The 17,557-nt window shown below is 51.3% G+C and overlaps 1 protein-coding gene across 7 annotated transcripts in view; it reads right to left on the bottom strand.

Annotated features, from left to right (window-relative positions):
- Window positions 1-17,557, bottom strand: part of ATP11C (ATPase phospholipid transporting 11C (ATP11C blood group)) — a 60,730-nt gene that overhangs the window by 42,872 nt on the left and 301 nt on the right. Inside the window, exon 1 of one of the 7 annotated variants that reach the window (XR_012589201.1) lies at window positions 15,973-16,146. The exons of 5 other annotated variants lie outside the window; for them this stretch is intronic. Coding sequence is in view for 1 of the 2 variants with exons in the window: in XM_074601985.1 (XP_074458086.1) it covers window positions 15,973-15,999 (27 nt within the window). In the remaining variant the exon portion in view is untranslated. Of the gene's footprint in view, window positions 1-15,972; window positions 16,157-17,557 lie in introns of those variants that run through there. One more of the 7 variants, XM_074601985.1, reaches the window with a different exon arrangement.

The following is a 17,557-nucleotide window of genomic DNA, read 5'->3' as shown; positions in this document are numbered from 1 at the left end:
CCCACCACGGCAAGTGCCAAAAATGCCAAATCCCTATCCTGTGTCAGCTGTCCGGCATGGGCTGAGCCGGCAGCAGGGGGGATGCTCCTGGCGTGCCCCCGGTCCAGCTCAGCATCCTGGCTGTCCAAAGGGCCCGGAGATGCCAGTCAAGCTTCAAGCAAAACCCAGCTTAGGGAAAAGGTGCTCTGAAAACAACCCCACTAAGGCAGCAAGGCCCAGGATTAACTGCTACTTAGGGAAAGTATAAAAAAAAAGATTAAAAAATAAAAATCTAAGTCAAATTCATGTACCTGGAGCAGTGGCAGCTGAATGGATGCTGCTTCACCAGGAGCAGGGGATGACCACAGGAAGCGGCAGGTCTCCCTTCTCCCGCCCGTGTCTGCAGCATCTTTAATTAAAGTAGTGTTTTTACAGCATGGTTTGGTGTGCTGACCGCGCTCACTACAGCTGTCCTCAAACCTCCAGTGGCAGACACTTAGAGCGGAAGACGACACTTCCTCGCAGCCATGTCCCTGCACCGCCAGGATGCAGAGCCAGCAACAGCCACCAGCACCGGTCCCACCTCCACCGCACACAGCTGGCAACCCAGAGACAGACGGGGCAGGGACACATGCCCAGCTAGGGAATGCCACCAGCCTGGCATGGACTGACCACCCTCGCAGCCTCATCATCACTGTCTGCAGCAGCAACAGCACATCTTCTGAACAAGAAACTAGACCATAGAATGGTCAGAGTTGGAAGGGACCTTGAAGGCCATCCAGTGCCACCCGCTGCCCTGGGCAGGGACACCTCCCACCAGACCAGGTTGCTCCAAGCCCCATCCAGCCTGGCCTTGAACACCTCCAGGGATGGGGCAGCCACAGCTTCTCTGGGCAACCTGGGCCAGGGGCTCACCACCCTCACAGCAAAGAATTTCTTCCCGTTATCTCATCTAAATCTCCCCTCTTCCAGTTTGAAGCCATCACCCCTCATCCTGTCACCACACAACAAGACCCAAACTAGGCCCAAGAAAGATTCTCTAATGTATCTGCTGCATTACGGAGGTGGCAGACATGGGGTCTCACCAACCTGCCCCGGGAGCATGAGGCAGAGCCATTCATCCCTGCCACAGCAGGAGGACGTTCAAGGCCAGGTTGGACGGGGCTTTGAGCAACTTGGTCTAGTGGGAGATGTCCCTGCCCAGGGCAGGGGTCTGGAACTAGATGAGCTTTAAGGTCCCTCCCAATCCAAACCATTCTATGATGATATGTGAAGGCCCAAAACAGAACCCAAACCCCAAGCATGGTATGTCAACTGAGCCCCACCAAGCTATCACCACCAGCTCCTGGGTGGCCTTTCACCCCTCAGCTCCCATTCAGTTATTTATTTGAAGCACCTCCTACAAAGAGGATGGCAACCCCCCTGCGGGGTGCACCAGAGCCCTCTGCAGTGGTGGCCCAGAGAGAATTCCTCGCTCTGTGGTCTAACCAGCCTCCCACCGCTCCTGGTGTTCCATTTCCCATTCCTCTGCAAACCCCAGGGTGTCACACCATCACGTAGCCATGCAATTAAAAGCTCTTCTTTTGACGAGCCCACCTCGAACGGCTTGCCGAGTTGCTAATAGATTGCTAAGTCTTAATAACAGCTCTCAACGGAGACTTAAGAGGAGATTTAGGGAGTAACTGCCAGGCTTTGGGGAAAATTCTAAAATATGCAGATTAGCAGGGAGAGGATTTAGAGGACTTTTCCCAACCGCCTTTCATCAAAAATTTTAATTCTGATGGCAAAATAAAAAGAAAGTATTACTTGGATACAATTCAAACAGCTGCCTCGTTGCCTGGTGGGGTTTTGTAAAGCCAGTGCACAGGGCGCAGGACTCTGCTGGTCCAGGAAAAAGCCCAAGTTTCTTCTGCTGTTTAGAGCTGGGAATGCCAAAAGGATTATTAAAGAAAATAAACAATTGCATCCTCCCCATATGCACTTTATCACCTCCCTCTGCCCGAGGCACGGTGTTTGCAGGAGTGCTGGGATAACCAGAGCTCTCTGTAAGGATTAGCCGGTGCCAGACTGCCCCACAACCTCGGGAAGCCCCACTGTGTCCTCCCACCGAGCCATGAGCACCTGGAGATGCTGGTAGGTGACCCCAGTCCCCTCTCTGCTGTACCGTGTCCCAGCAACCCAGAGGAGGTCTCGGCAGCTGGTCCTCCAGCACCCCAGGGGACATCGCACACCCCCGGAATCAAGATGCGGGGGGAGAAGGAGGTATTTTTGAAAAGAGCCACCATCCTGTTTGCATCACTTGAGGACCAGCCCCAAAGACGCGGGTCCCTCCTGCAACATTTCAAGCTCCTGCTCCGCTCCCCCAGCATCCAACCAAGCCCATCACTGAGCAACTTCTGGGCATCCAACCCCCATTTCTCCTGAAGGAGCTGAGCTGGAAGACAACAGCCGGAGAGTGAAACACAAATCACAGAAGATAAAGATGAGGCTGGGGAAGCTCTTCTGCCAGGAACATCTTTCCACGTTGGCAGCTCACTATCTATCTCCGCTCCCCACGTTGGGCAGGACCAGGCTGCGGTAATAAATAACCGCATCATCGCCACCGATGCTGCAGGGCAAAGTGCCGCTGCTGCGGTATAGCCTTCCTCCTGCCACAGAGAAATTCAGGTACAGAATGTATTTCTCTCAACTACTTTGATGTAACCCAACCTTCCTGTACTCTCAGCTTTGTATAATGCCCACTTATTGCCAGAAGCAGCAGTTCTGAAAAGAGGGCATTAGGGATAATGGCTATTTTCTGATGTTGTCCAAATTTTAAAAGCCCATCTACACACATCAGTATGCACATGGAAGGCCAGCTGAGGCTTGGAATTTTGCTATAAACTTTTATTCGAGCAGTTGGGAACAGGTACGATTTGAAGGCATCAAACCAGGGCTAAAAAAGCCAACGGATGCAGCTAACAACCCAACATCATGACTCGAAGCTGTTCGAGGATTATAATAGAGACAGCAGAATTCTGTTTGCAGCCCACAGCTCTCCGCAAATTCTTCACCCGAGTTTGGGCAAACCTCCCTTCGCACCTCCATCCCCCTCCATCTGCGTCCTTCTCCCACCAAGACGTCCTGCCCCACCACACCAGCTCCCCCCCTGCCTCCCGGAGAGGCTCCCCTGTGCCTGCCCTCCCAAACTTCTGGGAATCCAACACAGGATCCGGCTGGCACTTGATAAAAGTTGCAAACCTGAGGTAAAAAATTAGCAAGCCTGGGTAAAAATTAATGGAGTTAGACCGAGTTCAACCGCAGAGGTGAACCTGTGCTGGGCAGCCGCCAGTGAAAAGGAGTCGCTCTTGAGTGGGCTATTTCTAGGGCAGCTGCAAAACACAGTGTTTAATTATATCCCCCATGTGGAAAACAAGTGTCTGTGCTACCTGCTGGTCCCTTTTCTAGAAAAAAAAAACAACAAAAAAAACAGTGGCAGAAAAAAAGCCCCCAAACAACACCACCCCACCATTCGATTTACTCCAGTTTCAGAAAGCACCTAAAGCAGAGCTAAACTAATCAAAAGAAACTCCTTTCATATTTGCGGAACGTATCTGCAAGCCACAAAGTAAACACAAATAACTCATAGAAAAGAGATCTAATAAAAACCACAGGCATTTTTTTTTAAAAAAAAAGTCATCCGCTAAAAACAGAGATAATTATACAGTACAAGTACAAAGCTCAAACATTTGAATGAAATCACAGCTTATATTAAATATATGCAGAAGAAAGATTAAATCACATTACTTGGCTTAGATCTCATGAATAGTTTAATCACTCCCGTATTGTTCCATTTATCATAAAAGTAGTAGAGAAGACAACCTGATTTACAGAAAAAGCCAGCAAAAATAACAACACCTCCCAAAACAGCCTGTTCCAGCTCCCGTTTCATTTAGTCCCAGAAAAAAAACACATCCAAAATTTTAAAAAGCCTCCGTAAATTTACCCGTAACCTCCCCAAACCGTCCGTCACTCAAAAAGTCGCTCAGCACACCAACCGCATTGCCCAACTGATACACTTTTAATTGAAACTTTTCTTGCCAATTTTTCTATTACTCTTTGTCCTTAGTCATTTCTATGCAAGTACAAGTGATGCTTTGAGAAAACCCTTAATAATTTAGCAGCTCAGATGATGCTTACCCACACTGACCACATTTTCAGGGCAGATCTCCTGATTTAGAGAGAGAACGCCATCCATCGGCATCAGCCCCACTGTTCTGCCCTATGCCTGCGGGAAAGGGTCAATAACATGCCCGGGCCTTGGGGAAAAACAAACAACACTGCCATTAAAATACTAAGAGCCTATAGGTCCAAGAGAAAGGGCCGAAGGTGAGTGCAGCTCTGAGCTCATTTCCCACGGGAGGGGACTTTGGTTGCTCATCCCTAAGTGGAAAAGGGAAGGATGGTACTTTAGGAAAGCAAAGAAATTTAAACCAGTATCCCTTCTCCTCCCTTGAGGCTGAAGCTCCTACTGATATTTCCACCAGAGAGAACAGGAACACCAAGGAGCAACCACAAGCCACCTCCAGCCAAGGGGAGGGCAGAGGGGAACCATGCGAGCCCCCAGACCAAGAGCAAAGGAGGAACCATGGCAAAAAGACCAATACTTTTGGTTTTTTAAGCACCATGGTCAACACATGATGGGGCTCAACACCCCAACCTCATCCCCGGTCCCTGTTGGGGATGACAAACCAGTGGATGTTGTTCTCTAGCAGAACATCGTTGGCCCAGATCACACCATCCTTAACGCAAGTCAAGGTGTGCCCAGCGACACGAAGGGAGAGCCCGTCCCCATGTCCCTTCTGTCCCAAGGACGTGCTGCCTCACCATATGGGCTTGCAGGAAGGTCACCTCCACCGAGGACAACGGGCTGGAGAACAGCAGAGCCCCACCAGGCTGAGTTTCCTGGAAAAGCTGACTGAGCCAATAAAGCCACCGATAAAAGCAGAGAGGCACGACAGGGCGGGGAGAACAGGGGAAAGGGCTACTTGAAAGATTTAAGAAGGGTGGAGAAAGGAAATACAAGAGGTTTTTTTTTCCCCAGAAAATAAATTTACAGGAGGTCCCAGCCCTCTCCAAGCCTCGGGGAGCACCGCACACAGGGGTCACGGCCAAGAAGAGCTTTTTTTTGGTGCAGGCTTTGGTTTGGTTTGCTTGGTTGCCTTTTACTTTTTCCATCTTTTTCCATTCCTACCCCCCAAATCACGCAGAACCTCATCTTCCCAGCGGATGCGCCACATCCTCCTCGATCACAGCCTCAGCTCAGCAACGCTTTGCAGAAATTCAGGTTCACATAGGATGCAGAAAGCCCAAACCAGCAGCTATCGACTGGGACAGCATTACTTCAGCACTCCCGTTTGGTGGAAAACCTGTTGCTCCTGGTCAAACAGAACCACCGACCTTTGGAAGTTTCCAGGATCTCAACTCTTGGGTTTTTTTCCACCCCCCCCCCCCGCCCCGCCGGCAGCCGGGGTTATGAAACCAGGGTTCATCTTGACATGCAGGCAGCATATTTTTATTTTTGGCAGGCCAAGAGTAAAATTCGACCAGCAGGCTGCCAGCATATCAAATTCTAGCTCAGAGGAACACTTCAGACCCGAGAACAGAAAAAGGGCTTTGAATAAGAGCCCGAGTTTTTGCAGAGGTCACAAAGCAAAGACAACGAGGTCTTCCCGTTTCCAAACCTCCTCCTCCCTCCTTTCCCCGGCTCAAGCTGTGCACATATGTCTGCTCATCGGCAGCTATTTCAGCAGGGCAGCGAGCTCTCCGGAGCAGTGATTTGCCCTGGCAAAAATTAGAGTAAAGAAAAAACTGGAAAAAAAAAACCCTCCAAGTTTGCAATTGTCAACACTGGCATCAGCCAGCAGAGCTATAATTTGTTGGTTTTCCCCATTGCTTTCTGGTCCTCTGAAAGCCTGAGCTCTTCAGTTATGGAAACCAAAAAAAAAAACCCCAACCCTAAATACTACGCTACGCATCCCAGCTCAGCCAGATGTTACCCTGACCTCTGCCACCTACACACATTTTTGCCCCTTTTAAAGTTTTTTTTCCCCAGTGTTTCAGAGCCAAGCAACAAACAGCCCATCTCCCAGAGCAGGTTCCTCCTGTTCCCGTCCCTCCCCAGGAAGCAGACCCCCCCGTACATCACCACAGCACCCCAGGAGCAAGGGCTGGTACCCAGGGCTGCATCCCCCCAGGGAAGGCTGTCCCGGAGGTATTTCCCACCCCACATCCATCGCAGGGGCCCCGAGCCCTGTGCCAGCATCGCAGGGTGCCCTCCGCCCCCGCACTTGGTACCCAAGATCCCCCACACCACCCCACATGCTGGGTCACGTTCAGTTTTTTTCCACAGCAAAAAACCCAAAAGCTGTGGGTTTCAAACCCTCCCCTGTGCCAGACTGCAGGGAAACATTTCCACAGAAGCAGCAGGAGATAAGAGGAGGGAAAAAGGATGGAATCACCTACTTCACCCCTCGCTCCACAGCCAAAATCAGCTCCAGACCCCATCGGGAGTATTTTCATCTCCGGACACTACAGCAACCAACAGATTTCTCCTTGGGGCTGCGGGCACAGTCACACTAGGATGCTGGATCAGTGCAATCCACCCAGTCAGGAGAGAAATCCTCAACATGTGGCTTAGAATTGTTTATCTTCAGGAAATCCTTTTGGCTCACATTCCTGCCGAGCTGGGAAATGGAGCTGAGGAGCAGCTCCGGCACAGCACACCCTGCCCGGGGCTGAGTGAGCTCCAATGCCAGCTGCCGGGTTTTCCAAGCAGGAGGGAATTCCACTTATCCACAGGGATCTGCAGATAGGGTTGGAGCTGGCCCCAGGACGATGAGCTTGGTGTGGTCCATCCCAGCACCACCAGAATCCCGGGAGGTGACTGACTCACAACATCCCCATCCCATCCCACCACAGGCACTGGGATAAGGGCGTTCCCGCTCTCCCAGTTATGACGACAAGCGCCATCTCCCAAGTTTTCCTCTCTCTGAGCATCCCGTCCTCCCACCCTGCGCTTGCCGGAATGGGACTTCTCAAGTGGAAAGTCCCACTTCCATCCATTCAAACTGCGCTGGGAGAAACCGCCCCACGGAAGGGATGTAACTCCATGATATTCATCGGGCTGATAAAACGACAACTTGCCCTCCGGGCATCGCAGCTCGTTTTACTGTGCTCCCTCCCTGAGCAAACATTTCTAAGAAAAGGTGAACTGGAAGGAAAAGGGGGGAAAGAAAATAAAAAGAATAAAAAAGAATAAAAACCTTCCACAAAAACAAAACTAAGGGGGTGCCCCCAGTGCAGCCCAAGCCCCCCCTCTGCCCCCAGCGCTCAGGACCTCACATCACTCCTACAGGCAGGAGCTGCTCGGCTTTGCGTGAAGGCTGGGGAGGAATTACACAGAAATCATAATAAAAGATGGCAGGGCTGCTCACAAAGGGGATTTTTTTTCCCCTTACATTTAATTTCCCGGCAGTCAGATTTTTTTAGTTTTGTTTTGGGTTTTTTTATTATTTTTTTCCTCTTAAGCCCATTGAGACCCAGGCGACGGAGCGCAGCGTCGCCACGGTCTGGCAGTGCTTAATTTTTATTACTGCTGAAAAGGTCTGGGATTGCAATAGCGAAGAAACGCTTCAAATTGCCTGGTTTTGCCTGTTGCGCATCTTACTCAGCTTTCCCGGGCCCTTCACCAGACAAGAAAAATAGGATCCCTCTGTTTTGCAAATCAATGCATTTGCCACAATATTTTAAGGAAATTACATCTACCAAGCAAGCGCTGCCTCCGTTTCCCACTTTATTAGCCTTAAAAGGCTATTTATAAGCTTTAAAAAGCCTTATAAGATCTTATTAAGGTGTAGAGCATACTTTAAAGTAGGCCAGACTGGTTGCTGACCCTCTGAAAGTACATGGCTAGAAATTACCAAGCCCCACACCCTACAAAAGCAAGGCTATAAATCCTTCAGATCCTGTAAAATTCAGCTGAAATCCCACTGCCAAAAGCCCGCAGCAAAGTGTTGCTCACCCAAGGCCGTGAAGGAGGGTAACAGGAATCTTGCTGAAGTGGCAAATAAAAACAACAAGCCCGATTTGCCCTCAAAATACCTGCCTGCGATGCCTTGCAGGTGCTTACCCTTCCTTTCTGCTACGGGAGGAAAATAAAAATCCCTTTGCAAACAGATGGATGACAAATAAGTGCATTAAGCGTTCATTAAGGAGAACAGGACAAATGTGGCTGGGCAACAAACGCTATCGAATACAGCTGGATGTCAACAGGCACGCTTTTAGTAAGCTCAATTGGCTTCGCTCGGAATTCCATCTCAAACAAAACAATTAAAGTTTTGGGAAAAATAATGACTGGAGTCAGCAAGATGCAACAGGTGCCCAAAAGAGACGCACATGCTGCAAATCGCGTGTGCGAGGGATTGATTGCATAAAGAGCTAAAAAAGCTTTTTTAGAGAGTCTCAGTTCTGAGCAGCATCCGTGACAGCAAGCATCCCTGTGAGGGCATGGAAAACGATGGAGGGGAGGAAAAAGCAAAAAAAAAGCACAACAACCCAGGACTGCTTCCCTGCCACCAGCGAGTCCCCGGCTACTGCCACCACAGCTCTGCTGGCCACCCAGCCCCGCAGCTCCAAACCAAATGCACTTTGCCAACCTGATGCCAAACGCCGGCCAGCAGCTCCCTGGATTTTGGCTAAGCTCGTAAGCAAATATATATATAAAAAAAATATATAAACAAAAAAGAGCCCATATACACACACAAAAGAAGGAGCTCATAAGCAAAACTAAAATGTATATATATAAAAAAGAAAGAGCCCATAAGCAAAAGTAATATATATATATAAAAAAAAGAGCCCATAAGCAAAAATAAATAAATAAATAAAGAAAAAGAAAGCGCCCATAAGCAAATATATACACACACACACAAAAGGAGCTCATAAGCAAAACTAAAATGTATATATATAAAAAAGAAAGAGCTCATAAGCAAAAATAAATATATATGTACTTTAATGCACCAATATATCTTGCATATATATTGCAAACATGCATATTTAATGCATATATATATTGAAATTGCTGCAGCCTGCGGGCAGAACAGGCTTTTCCTGACCCAGCAGCCCTGCAGGAGCCGGGCGAGGGCAGGAGACCTTTTAAAACAGGAAAGTTTTGCCATTTCCCCAGGCTACAAGTTATTAAATTAAGCCTTGAAACAGCTTGCCACTTACTGGCCATCCCCTGCGGCATATGGGCAGTACCAGCATCGCTCTCCTACCATGAAAGGGTGATGGCAACCCACGTAACGGCTACAGGAAAAAGTCTTGGAGTCAAGTGTATTACAAAAAGCAAAATACAAACTACCCAAATCAAGCGTTAAGCAATTCAGGCAAAGGCTAGCGAGAGCAAAACTACAGGAGAGGGATTAGTATATTATAATTTAATAATAATAATAGAGATAGCTTACAATCATGAGCAGCACAAGCAGCGGTGTCCTTATTACCCACTTCCAATGAGCAGGACACACTTTCCGAGTGGCACGGTGTCCCCAAAGGCCAGACAGGGTCCCAGCACATCCCATGCTTCACCGGCGGGTCCTTTATCCAGCCCTCGCTGTCAACAACCACCCAGCGGCGTGAGGCTCCCGGACAACAAATAGCCACAGCCGGGCAGCCCGAGGTGTGGGGGACCAGCCTGGCATCTGCGCAGTACCCACAAGTCAGAGAGCTGCCAATCTCCGGGCGAATAAGGGAAAACACTAAAAAACACAAAACCTTGGTACCGCTTGGCAATTCAAATGGGGGTGGGGAGGGGAATAAGAGTATTTTGTATTTGCGAGAGATGAGCAATGGGGAGGGGGGCAGAGGCTGCAGGGGATGAGCGGCGGTGTTCTCCCAGCTCCCAGGCAGCATCCCGGGATGCAGCATCCTCCGCACAACCCAACGGCAGGGCTGGATGCTGGACGCTCCACAGGCAGGCAAAGTTCGCAACACCCCATATCCAGCACCAGCAAAACCTGCTCAGCAAAAAACTGAGGCCACCCTTCCCCATGCCAGGAATAGTCCTGAGCTGAGCAAGGAGCAGCAGGTTTCAGTCCAAACCCCCAGGTAAGGTATTTTCTAAGATCCCCTTGGGATAGTCCATCCCAGCACAGGGAAAGAGCTGCAGCCTGCTCCCCCCAGCAAGGCACATGGGGACACTTTTTGGGCACAAGGCCACTAAAGTGACCGGCCAAGCCACGCAGGAAAACCTCTGCACTGCCCCATGGCCTCAGCACCCGCTTCCTACACACAACTAAAATACAGGAAACTCCCTCGAAAATCCCCCGAGCAAACCTTTTTGCAGAAAGGCAAATGGGTTAATGGCGCACTCGGTTACCCCACCTCCACGTTTCGTGGAAAATTCGCCTTTCCCCAGACGGGCTGAGCAGCTTGGTGACACCCTCACCCCTGCTGTGCCAGCTCCTCCGGCCACAGGGATCACAAGGTCTCCCCACTTGGGGCCACCCCGATGTTTTCTCAGCAAGGATGGAGGGTTAAAGCCCCCCCAAGGGGACACAGAGTCCCACACCCCGAGGAATTAGCAGCCAAAAACTGGGTTCCTGTGTCACTGCTGCAGACAACAGATGCAAGCGTGGGTACCACAGGAGGAAGATGCTCCCACGGACCCAACCTGCATGGATAAAAACCTCCATCCCCGGCAGAACAACTGATTTTGGTGTGAAGGTTTCTTCCGCCCGAGACACCCCAGTAATGCTCTCCCACAGCTTTGCTTTTAACCAACAACTCCAAAAAAAAAAAAATAGAAATCCCACCACCAGAGAGGACATCAATGGTTCCAGCCAGAAAGCAGCAGTTTTAATGGGAAAGGAAGTGCATGAACCAGAGGATGAAATCAAAGGCAAGGCTGAGAAGCTGGCTATTAATAGATGGCCTGTTTGCTTTTACAATTTTTATTGTTAAACGCAAATTGCCATGCCTTCAGACAGTTCAGCTCCCAACCTTCCCCGCACAGCCCAGACAATCCTTGTTATTCTTAGCAAAATACCAACCAGAGACAAAACCGGTTGCAAGCAAAGAATAAAACGCAGCCTCGAGACACATGTGATTCTCCGCAGAAAAGTTTTGCACACCCCGGGATTAATTGGCAGCACCATTTATCATTAATGTTTGACCGGTGCTTTCCAGTGTCCCTCGCCACAGCAATTTTTAACCTCTCCAAACTTTAACTGCAAGCATGAACCTTTCCATGCAGCTGCTTGTCTGAGGCTGGCTTTTTTTTCTGTTTGATTTTTATTTATTTTTAGTCAAAGGGTTGAACTATTTCTGGGAATAAGGCTATGCGTTAGGAGATGGCTTTGCAATGTTAAAGAGAAACGGGTACAGGAATCTGAGAAACTCCCCTGTCCCCATTTTCCAGGGAATTTGGAAAACTCCTGTGGACCCATTTTCCAGGGTAAGGGTGTCAAAAAGGTATTTCAGCCCTGGGAACGAGCCTTTTGCAGCTCCAGGTTCCCAATTTGAGCCTTCCGCTGCCTTCGCTGTGGTCAAGCACGGGTTGCCCTGCGGCCGCTATAGGGGAACTGGCCTTGTGGACACGAAACGCCGTTATCACGTCAAATACCCACTACAAAACAAAATCCAGCAAAGCTCATGAGAAGTGGACTTCCTTAAAAATCCACGCTCTTTTGAAGCACGGGAGTTCTCCGAGCAGAGCTGCCACCCGAAGTCACGGAGACACCCCAGCCCCAACCTCAGCTGCTTGGGGGGGGGGGGGGGGGGTGCGTGTGTGTGTTGGGTTTTTTTTTTTGGTCACATTAATGAAAGCAAAATGCTTCTTGCACAGGCTGGCAGTCAGGTACAAGGTATCTGACATGCAGCCTCACCCTCAAGTTGTTAGCCTGGCTGGATTGGGTGAAAAAAAGGCATTTCTCAAGGCTTCCAACTCCTACCTATGCTCATTCTTTTTTACTAGAATAGGAACCGCAAGCACACTGTAATGTTTGGTTCACACTCTAAAAAAAAATAGAAAAAAAGCAAGCATCAAAGAAAATCGCAGATGTGCTCTGCGTCCCAAAATAGACTTTATTACACATTTGCTGAAAAAAAAAACCCAAACTAAAGATGGGAGTGTAAATCAGCATCCTCCAAGCCCAGACTCAGACATCTCCCACCACCAGCACCCCAGCGCTCTCCAAGCCAGGCAGGGAGTGGGTGAGTGGTGGTGGTCATCCCCCGATCCGTCCCTGCCCCTCCTCACCAACTCCCCATTGCCAACAGGGAACTTACTTCCCCTTCTACAAAGTGACTTTGGGACATTTCTCACTTTCTGCCCTTGGAATAGGTCTCAGTGGGGGTATTTTCCTGCGCAGAAGCAGGTAGGACCTGCCCTGCTCCTTCCCCTCCTCAAATCATCTCCCCAGCCTCCGGCACACGCCTCTTGAGTCAACACATGCCTTCTCCAAGGCATTCCTCCTGCCTCAGTCCCTCCCTGAAGGGGCCAGCCAGGGCTTTGTGGACACGAGGGGACAAAGCCAATGGCTCCAGCGGCAGCAGAGCATCTCAACTCAGACACCACCTCCTCAGCTTCTTCCCCTGCAAGGGGTGTGGGGTTGGGGGGACACTCAAAGTATGACAACCTTCCAAAAAAAACTAATAAAATCCAATGGGGCTCTGCAAAACCACAGCAGAGCCCAAAGGGAGCCCCAAAGCTCACCACAGGTGCTGGTGGCAGCCCCACAGCCAGCCTGGGGGTATCCCCATCGCTCACAGCCATGCAGCACAGATGGGTGGACACCCCAGGAGAAGACCAGCAAGGGGACATCACCACCAGCCACGAGCAAGGCAAAGGCACCAAGCTGCCACGCGGGTCCACCGCACACCTGTCCAAGAGGCATCTTCCCTCCCCAACGTCAAGCAAATGCTCTCGAGAGCCAGGAGCTCGGCACTCGCGGAAAACCAGGGATTTACCAGGGCACCGGCCGCAAAGAGGATCAGGCCCCACGGTGTTTAATTAAAAGGGAATAAAACAACTAAGGTCCTGTTGTTAGGCACTGTGCAAACACACAAAACCCCAAGAATTTTGCTCCCAATTAGGGACTGTTTGTTATTTTCTCACCCTGGATTTTACACAGCAATAGGAAAATACCAGCAGGAGGACCTGCAGTAACTGCAGAGGCAAGAGACCCAGGCAGCAACACCATGGTGGGCAAGCACCGGCCCACTGGCACCCAGAGAGGGAGAGCGCCCTGGGGGGGTTTCCCCCCTCCCACAGCCTTCCTGCGCCGCCACAGGGGCAACAGTAACTTTTATTTCTGTATTTCTTACTTAGTTTTTACAAGAGCCCTGATCCCCACCGGCTGTGGCCCCAAGGTACAACTGTCTGCATGCTTTAGAATTATCCAGGAAAAATAATTAAAGGGAAAATAAAAAAGCAAAATAAAAAATCTTTGATACATGACGCCAGGACCAGTGCTTCCCAGGTGTCTGCCAAGGCAGTTTGGAGGAGCCCAGCACCAGGAGACAGACCCAAACCCTCCCCTGGTCACCAAGGTGCTGCCCCGCTCTGCCCCTGCATCCTCCCTGCAACAGCTGCGCAAGCAGCATGAGACTAAAAAAAAAAACCAAAAAAAATATACAGACTCCAATGCCAGAATCCGTTTCCAAAAAGGAATTAAAGTTATATTTCAAGATGACAGTATCTCCTGAAAGTGGATTAAGCACGGCAATTCAATCCCACCTCCCTGCAGCCATCCTGTCCCCGCTCTTGTTTCGGCAGGGATGATTTCAGCAGTGTAAAATTGAAGTTCAGAATCCAATTTGTTTCTACAGAGAGCATCAGTCTGTACTCTGGGGTAGCAAAGCAGGCCCACATACACCCCTCTCGCTCTTTTTTACCATCCCGTTTCATACCCTATCCAGAATAAAAAAGTTTATGGGAGGGAAAAATGGAGCCACGTAACAGTCACATCAATAGAGCCAGGCACATTCATCATGCCTAAGCGATGAAAAACATCCGAAAACAGGATTTTTTTAATATCCATTGGTATTTATGAGCCTCTGGCAGAGACCATGCCGTGGAGAGGTGACAACATTTGTCTGAGTAGCTCTACGGGACCGTAAGTGCCAGGTAATCCGCAGCCTTTAATAACTGCAGTGAATTTTCTGCAATGCCGCTGCCCCAAGATGGGCATCACCTAGAGCCCTGCGCTACCCGTAGGGGACCAAGGGCAGAAGGGCAGCTTGGGGACATCGGCATGGGCTGTCCTCTCCCATGGAGAAGGAGGGGGCACCAACCCAAACCTCCTGGAGACCCTGCGGGGCTGGGGCCGCGGCAGAGCCACCACAGCACGGCGGGAGCTGCTATCTGCCCCAGAACAGGGGGGACACCTGCACCAGCGTGATAATGCTGCTCAAACACCACTTACAAAGCCAGGAGTTGTAAAAAACCCCTAAAAGCCCTCAACAACGCTGCAGATGCTGCCCTGGTCTCAGAGCAAAGTTGTTCCTTTAACCAGAAAACTACCTTTAACCTTCCGAATGCACACCATAACAGCTCAGCCCTGAACAAAGTGGTTAGAAATACCTGGGTTCAACGTCCAGACTTTCTTCTCCGCTCCAGTGGAGACATCACACCCCAGCAGTGGTCCACATCCCCTCCCCATGGCAAAGGGCTGCGAGAGGTGGCACGGAGCTGGTGTGGGACCACCGCAATTCCCACGTGTAAATGCTGGAGCCAGAGCCCAGTCAGGCACCTCCATGGATACCTTGCTCACGGGAGGAGGCCACCCCAAAACGCTTTAAGCTGAACTCAGAGGAGATGCTTCATGCCCCAGACACCTCCTGATAGGACTTAGAAAAAGCCTCCTGCAAGGCTCGGGCAGGGGAAGCAGAAAACACAAGGCAGAGCTAAATTCAAAGTCATCCAAGACAGAAACTCAGATTAGATCCAACACATTTGTCCCCGGGGCTGCAAAACAATAGTTGCGGTAGGTGTGTTCACTACAGGGCTAACCCCAAAGCCTGCAACAGAAATACAACCTACAATGGGAAAATTAATCATTTCCCCCACTCCCCCCCCCACCCTGAACTGCTGCAGAGCTACCTCCAGACTTAAAAATAAAAAAAAAAAAAGCCTGGAAATCTGGCACAAACAGGTCGCTCCGAAACAAAAGTGAATATGAAAATACATCTCTCAGCAGTTCTGGACCTTTATTCTGGCAGGTAACTGGGTGTCAAGGAGTGCAAAGCGCCCCAGGAAACAGCCCCTGCCCCTCCAAGGGTGTATATGCCATGCTAATAGCACATACCTGCTGCTTAAACTCGAAGAACTTTGTTAACCACGCACTGCGCAATAAATGACACTGCTAAATAAACAGAAGCTCCCGAAACGATATTTAAAACACTGGTTTTACCGCACTTTGCTGTGGAATGGGGGGGCGAATGAGTAATTACAGAGTCCAGGCCAAGCAATGAGGTCACGGTGAATTCTCCCAGCAGCTTATGTGGCACCGGGAGGGTTTTTAAGCGTATTTTGGGGAGGGGGAGCGGGTGGGAAAGGGGCGGGCAGCGCCCCGGTAACTGCCCCGCGTCTCACCCGGCCTGCGACCGCGCGGGCTTGGGTTTGACTGAGAAATCCCCTCCTTTAGGCGATTTTTTGGGGGGAGGAAAAAAATTTAAAATACGGTTTGCGCTGTGGCACCAAAGGCAACTTCTCCTGCGGAGCCGCAGCGATGGCAGCGCCTACCCCCCCTCCCCCCGATGCCTCCCCGGGAGGTTTCGCAAGGGCTCGCTGCGGGAGCGGGCCGGGAGCCCGCCGGGGGATGCGACCCGTGTGCGTCCCCCCCGCTTCGCACGCGACAATCCCGCCCACCCCCCCCCCCGGGAAAAATAATCCGATAAAAGGTAAAAAAGAATAACGAAAAATAATAAATGAACTTTTTCCCCGGCCCCACTCACCAGGCGGCTGAGGCTGCGGCGGAGCATCGCGGCGGCGCCGGCCCCCGCCGCCCTCACCGCCGCATCGCCGGGCTCGGCTCCCAGGCGTCCCGCCGGCCCCGCCGCGGGGCACGGCCCGCCTCGGCCCGGCCACGCTCGCCTGGGCTCGGCGCGGCTGTCGGCACTTCCCCCCGCCGCCCCGCGCCCGGCCCGCCACCGCCCGGGGGCGGGAACAGCGCCCCGGAGCAGCCTGGGAGCTGTAGTGCTGGGTGGGGGGGCGGGACACGGCATACACCCCCCGGGAGCTGGAGTGCCAGGAGGGGAGCGGGGGACACACCGTATACACCCCCCCGGAGCAGCCTGGGAGCTGGAGTGGCGGGGGGGGCCCTTTGGGTTTGGCCCCTTCCAATCCCTTGCTGGGCCCACAGTAAGGAGTACAATTTTGTCCTTAATCACAGAATGGTTCGGGTTGGAAGGGACCTTAAAGATCATCCAGTGCCACCCCCTGCCCTGGGCAGGGACACCTCCCACCAGACCAGGTTGCTCCGAGCCCCATCCAGCCTGGCCTTGAACCCCTCCAGGGATGGGGCAGCCACAGCTTCTCTGGGCAACTGCCTCACCACCCTCACAGCAAAGAATTTCTTCCTAATATCCAACCTAAATCTCCCCTCTTTCAGTTTGAAGCCATTACCCCTCGTTCTATCACTAAATGGTCTCCCCAGCTTTCCTGGAGCCCCTTTAGGGACTGGAAGGGGCTCAAAGGTCTCCCTGGAGCCTTCTCTTCTCCAGGCTGAACCCAGCTCTCTCAGCCTGTCCTCACAGCAGAGGGGCTCCAGCCCTCTCAGCATCTCCATGGCCTCCTCTGGCCCCACTCCAACAGGTCCATGTCCTTCCTATGCTGAGGCCCCAGCCCTGGAGGCAGCACTGCAGGGGGGGTCTCACCAGCGTAGAATTCCCTCCCTGGACCTCTTCTCTCCAGTGTCACAGTCATCCTAATAATCCTCTCGTACAGAAGTCCAGTCACTGGTGCTCAAGCAAATATCACAGACACACCTTGGAGCGCTTTCCCTCGATTCATGACTGGCCATGGACGGTATTTAGCATCCCTTGGCATTTTTTCCCATCGCAAACTCTTCCCAGGAGGCTCCAGGCACATCCCCAGGCAACCGCTGCCTTGAGTGACAAAGCCAGCCAGTCCCACCTGATCCCTGGAACAGCTCCGCATCCCCCAGCCCAGAACCGCCCAGTATTCCCAGTGCCTCCAGCCTTTTACCAACACACAGGCCAAATCCAGCTTCCCTCTGGGCTGGGATAACCACTCATCTGAAAGAGCTTCCTCAAGGGAGCATCTCCCCGGTGCAGAGGGCACAGACCATGGGAATATCTGTTTCCACATAAAGCAGGGATGTGGACGAGATGTAACCTAACAAAATCTACATTTTTTTTTTCCTCTATTATATTTTTGACATTGTTATTGCCTGGTGATAAAACAGCCTTTTTCTGGAGCTATATCCTGTGCAGCAGCAGAGGGAAGGGAGTTTTCCCGGTGCCACCCCTCGCCAGCAGCCCCAGAGACCCCCAGGACCACACAAGATACCCAACCCCA

Source organism: Larus michahellis, chromosome 9 (assembly GCF_964199755.1).
Source record: "Larus michahellis chromosome 9, bLarMic1.1, whole genome shotgun sequence".
Classification (NCBI taxonomy): domain Eukaryota; kingdom Metazoa; phylum Chordata; class Aves; order Charadriiformes; family Laridae; genus Larus; species Larus michahellis.
This window is presented reverse-complemented; position numbering and strand designations above follow the sequence as displayed.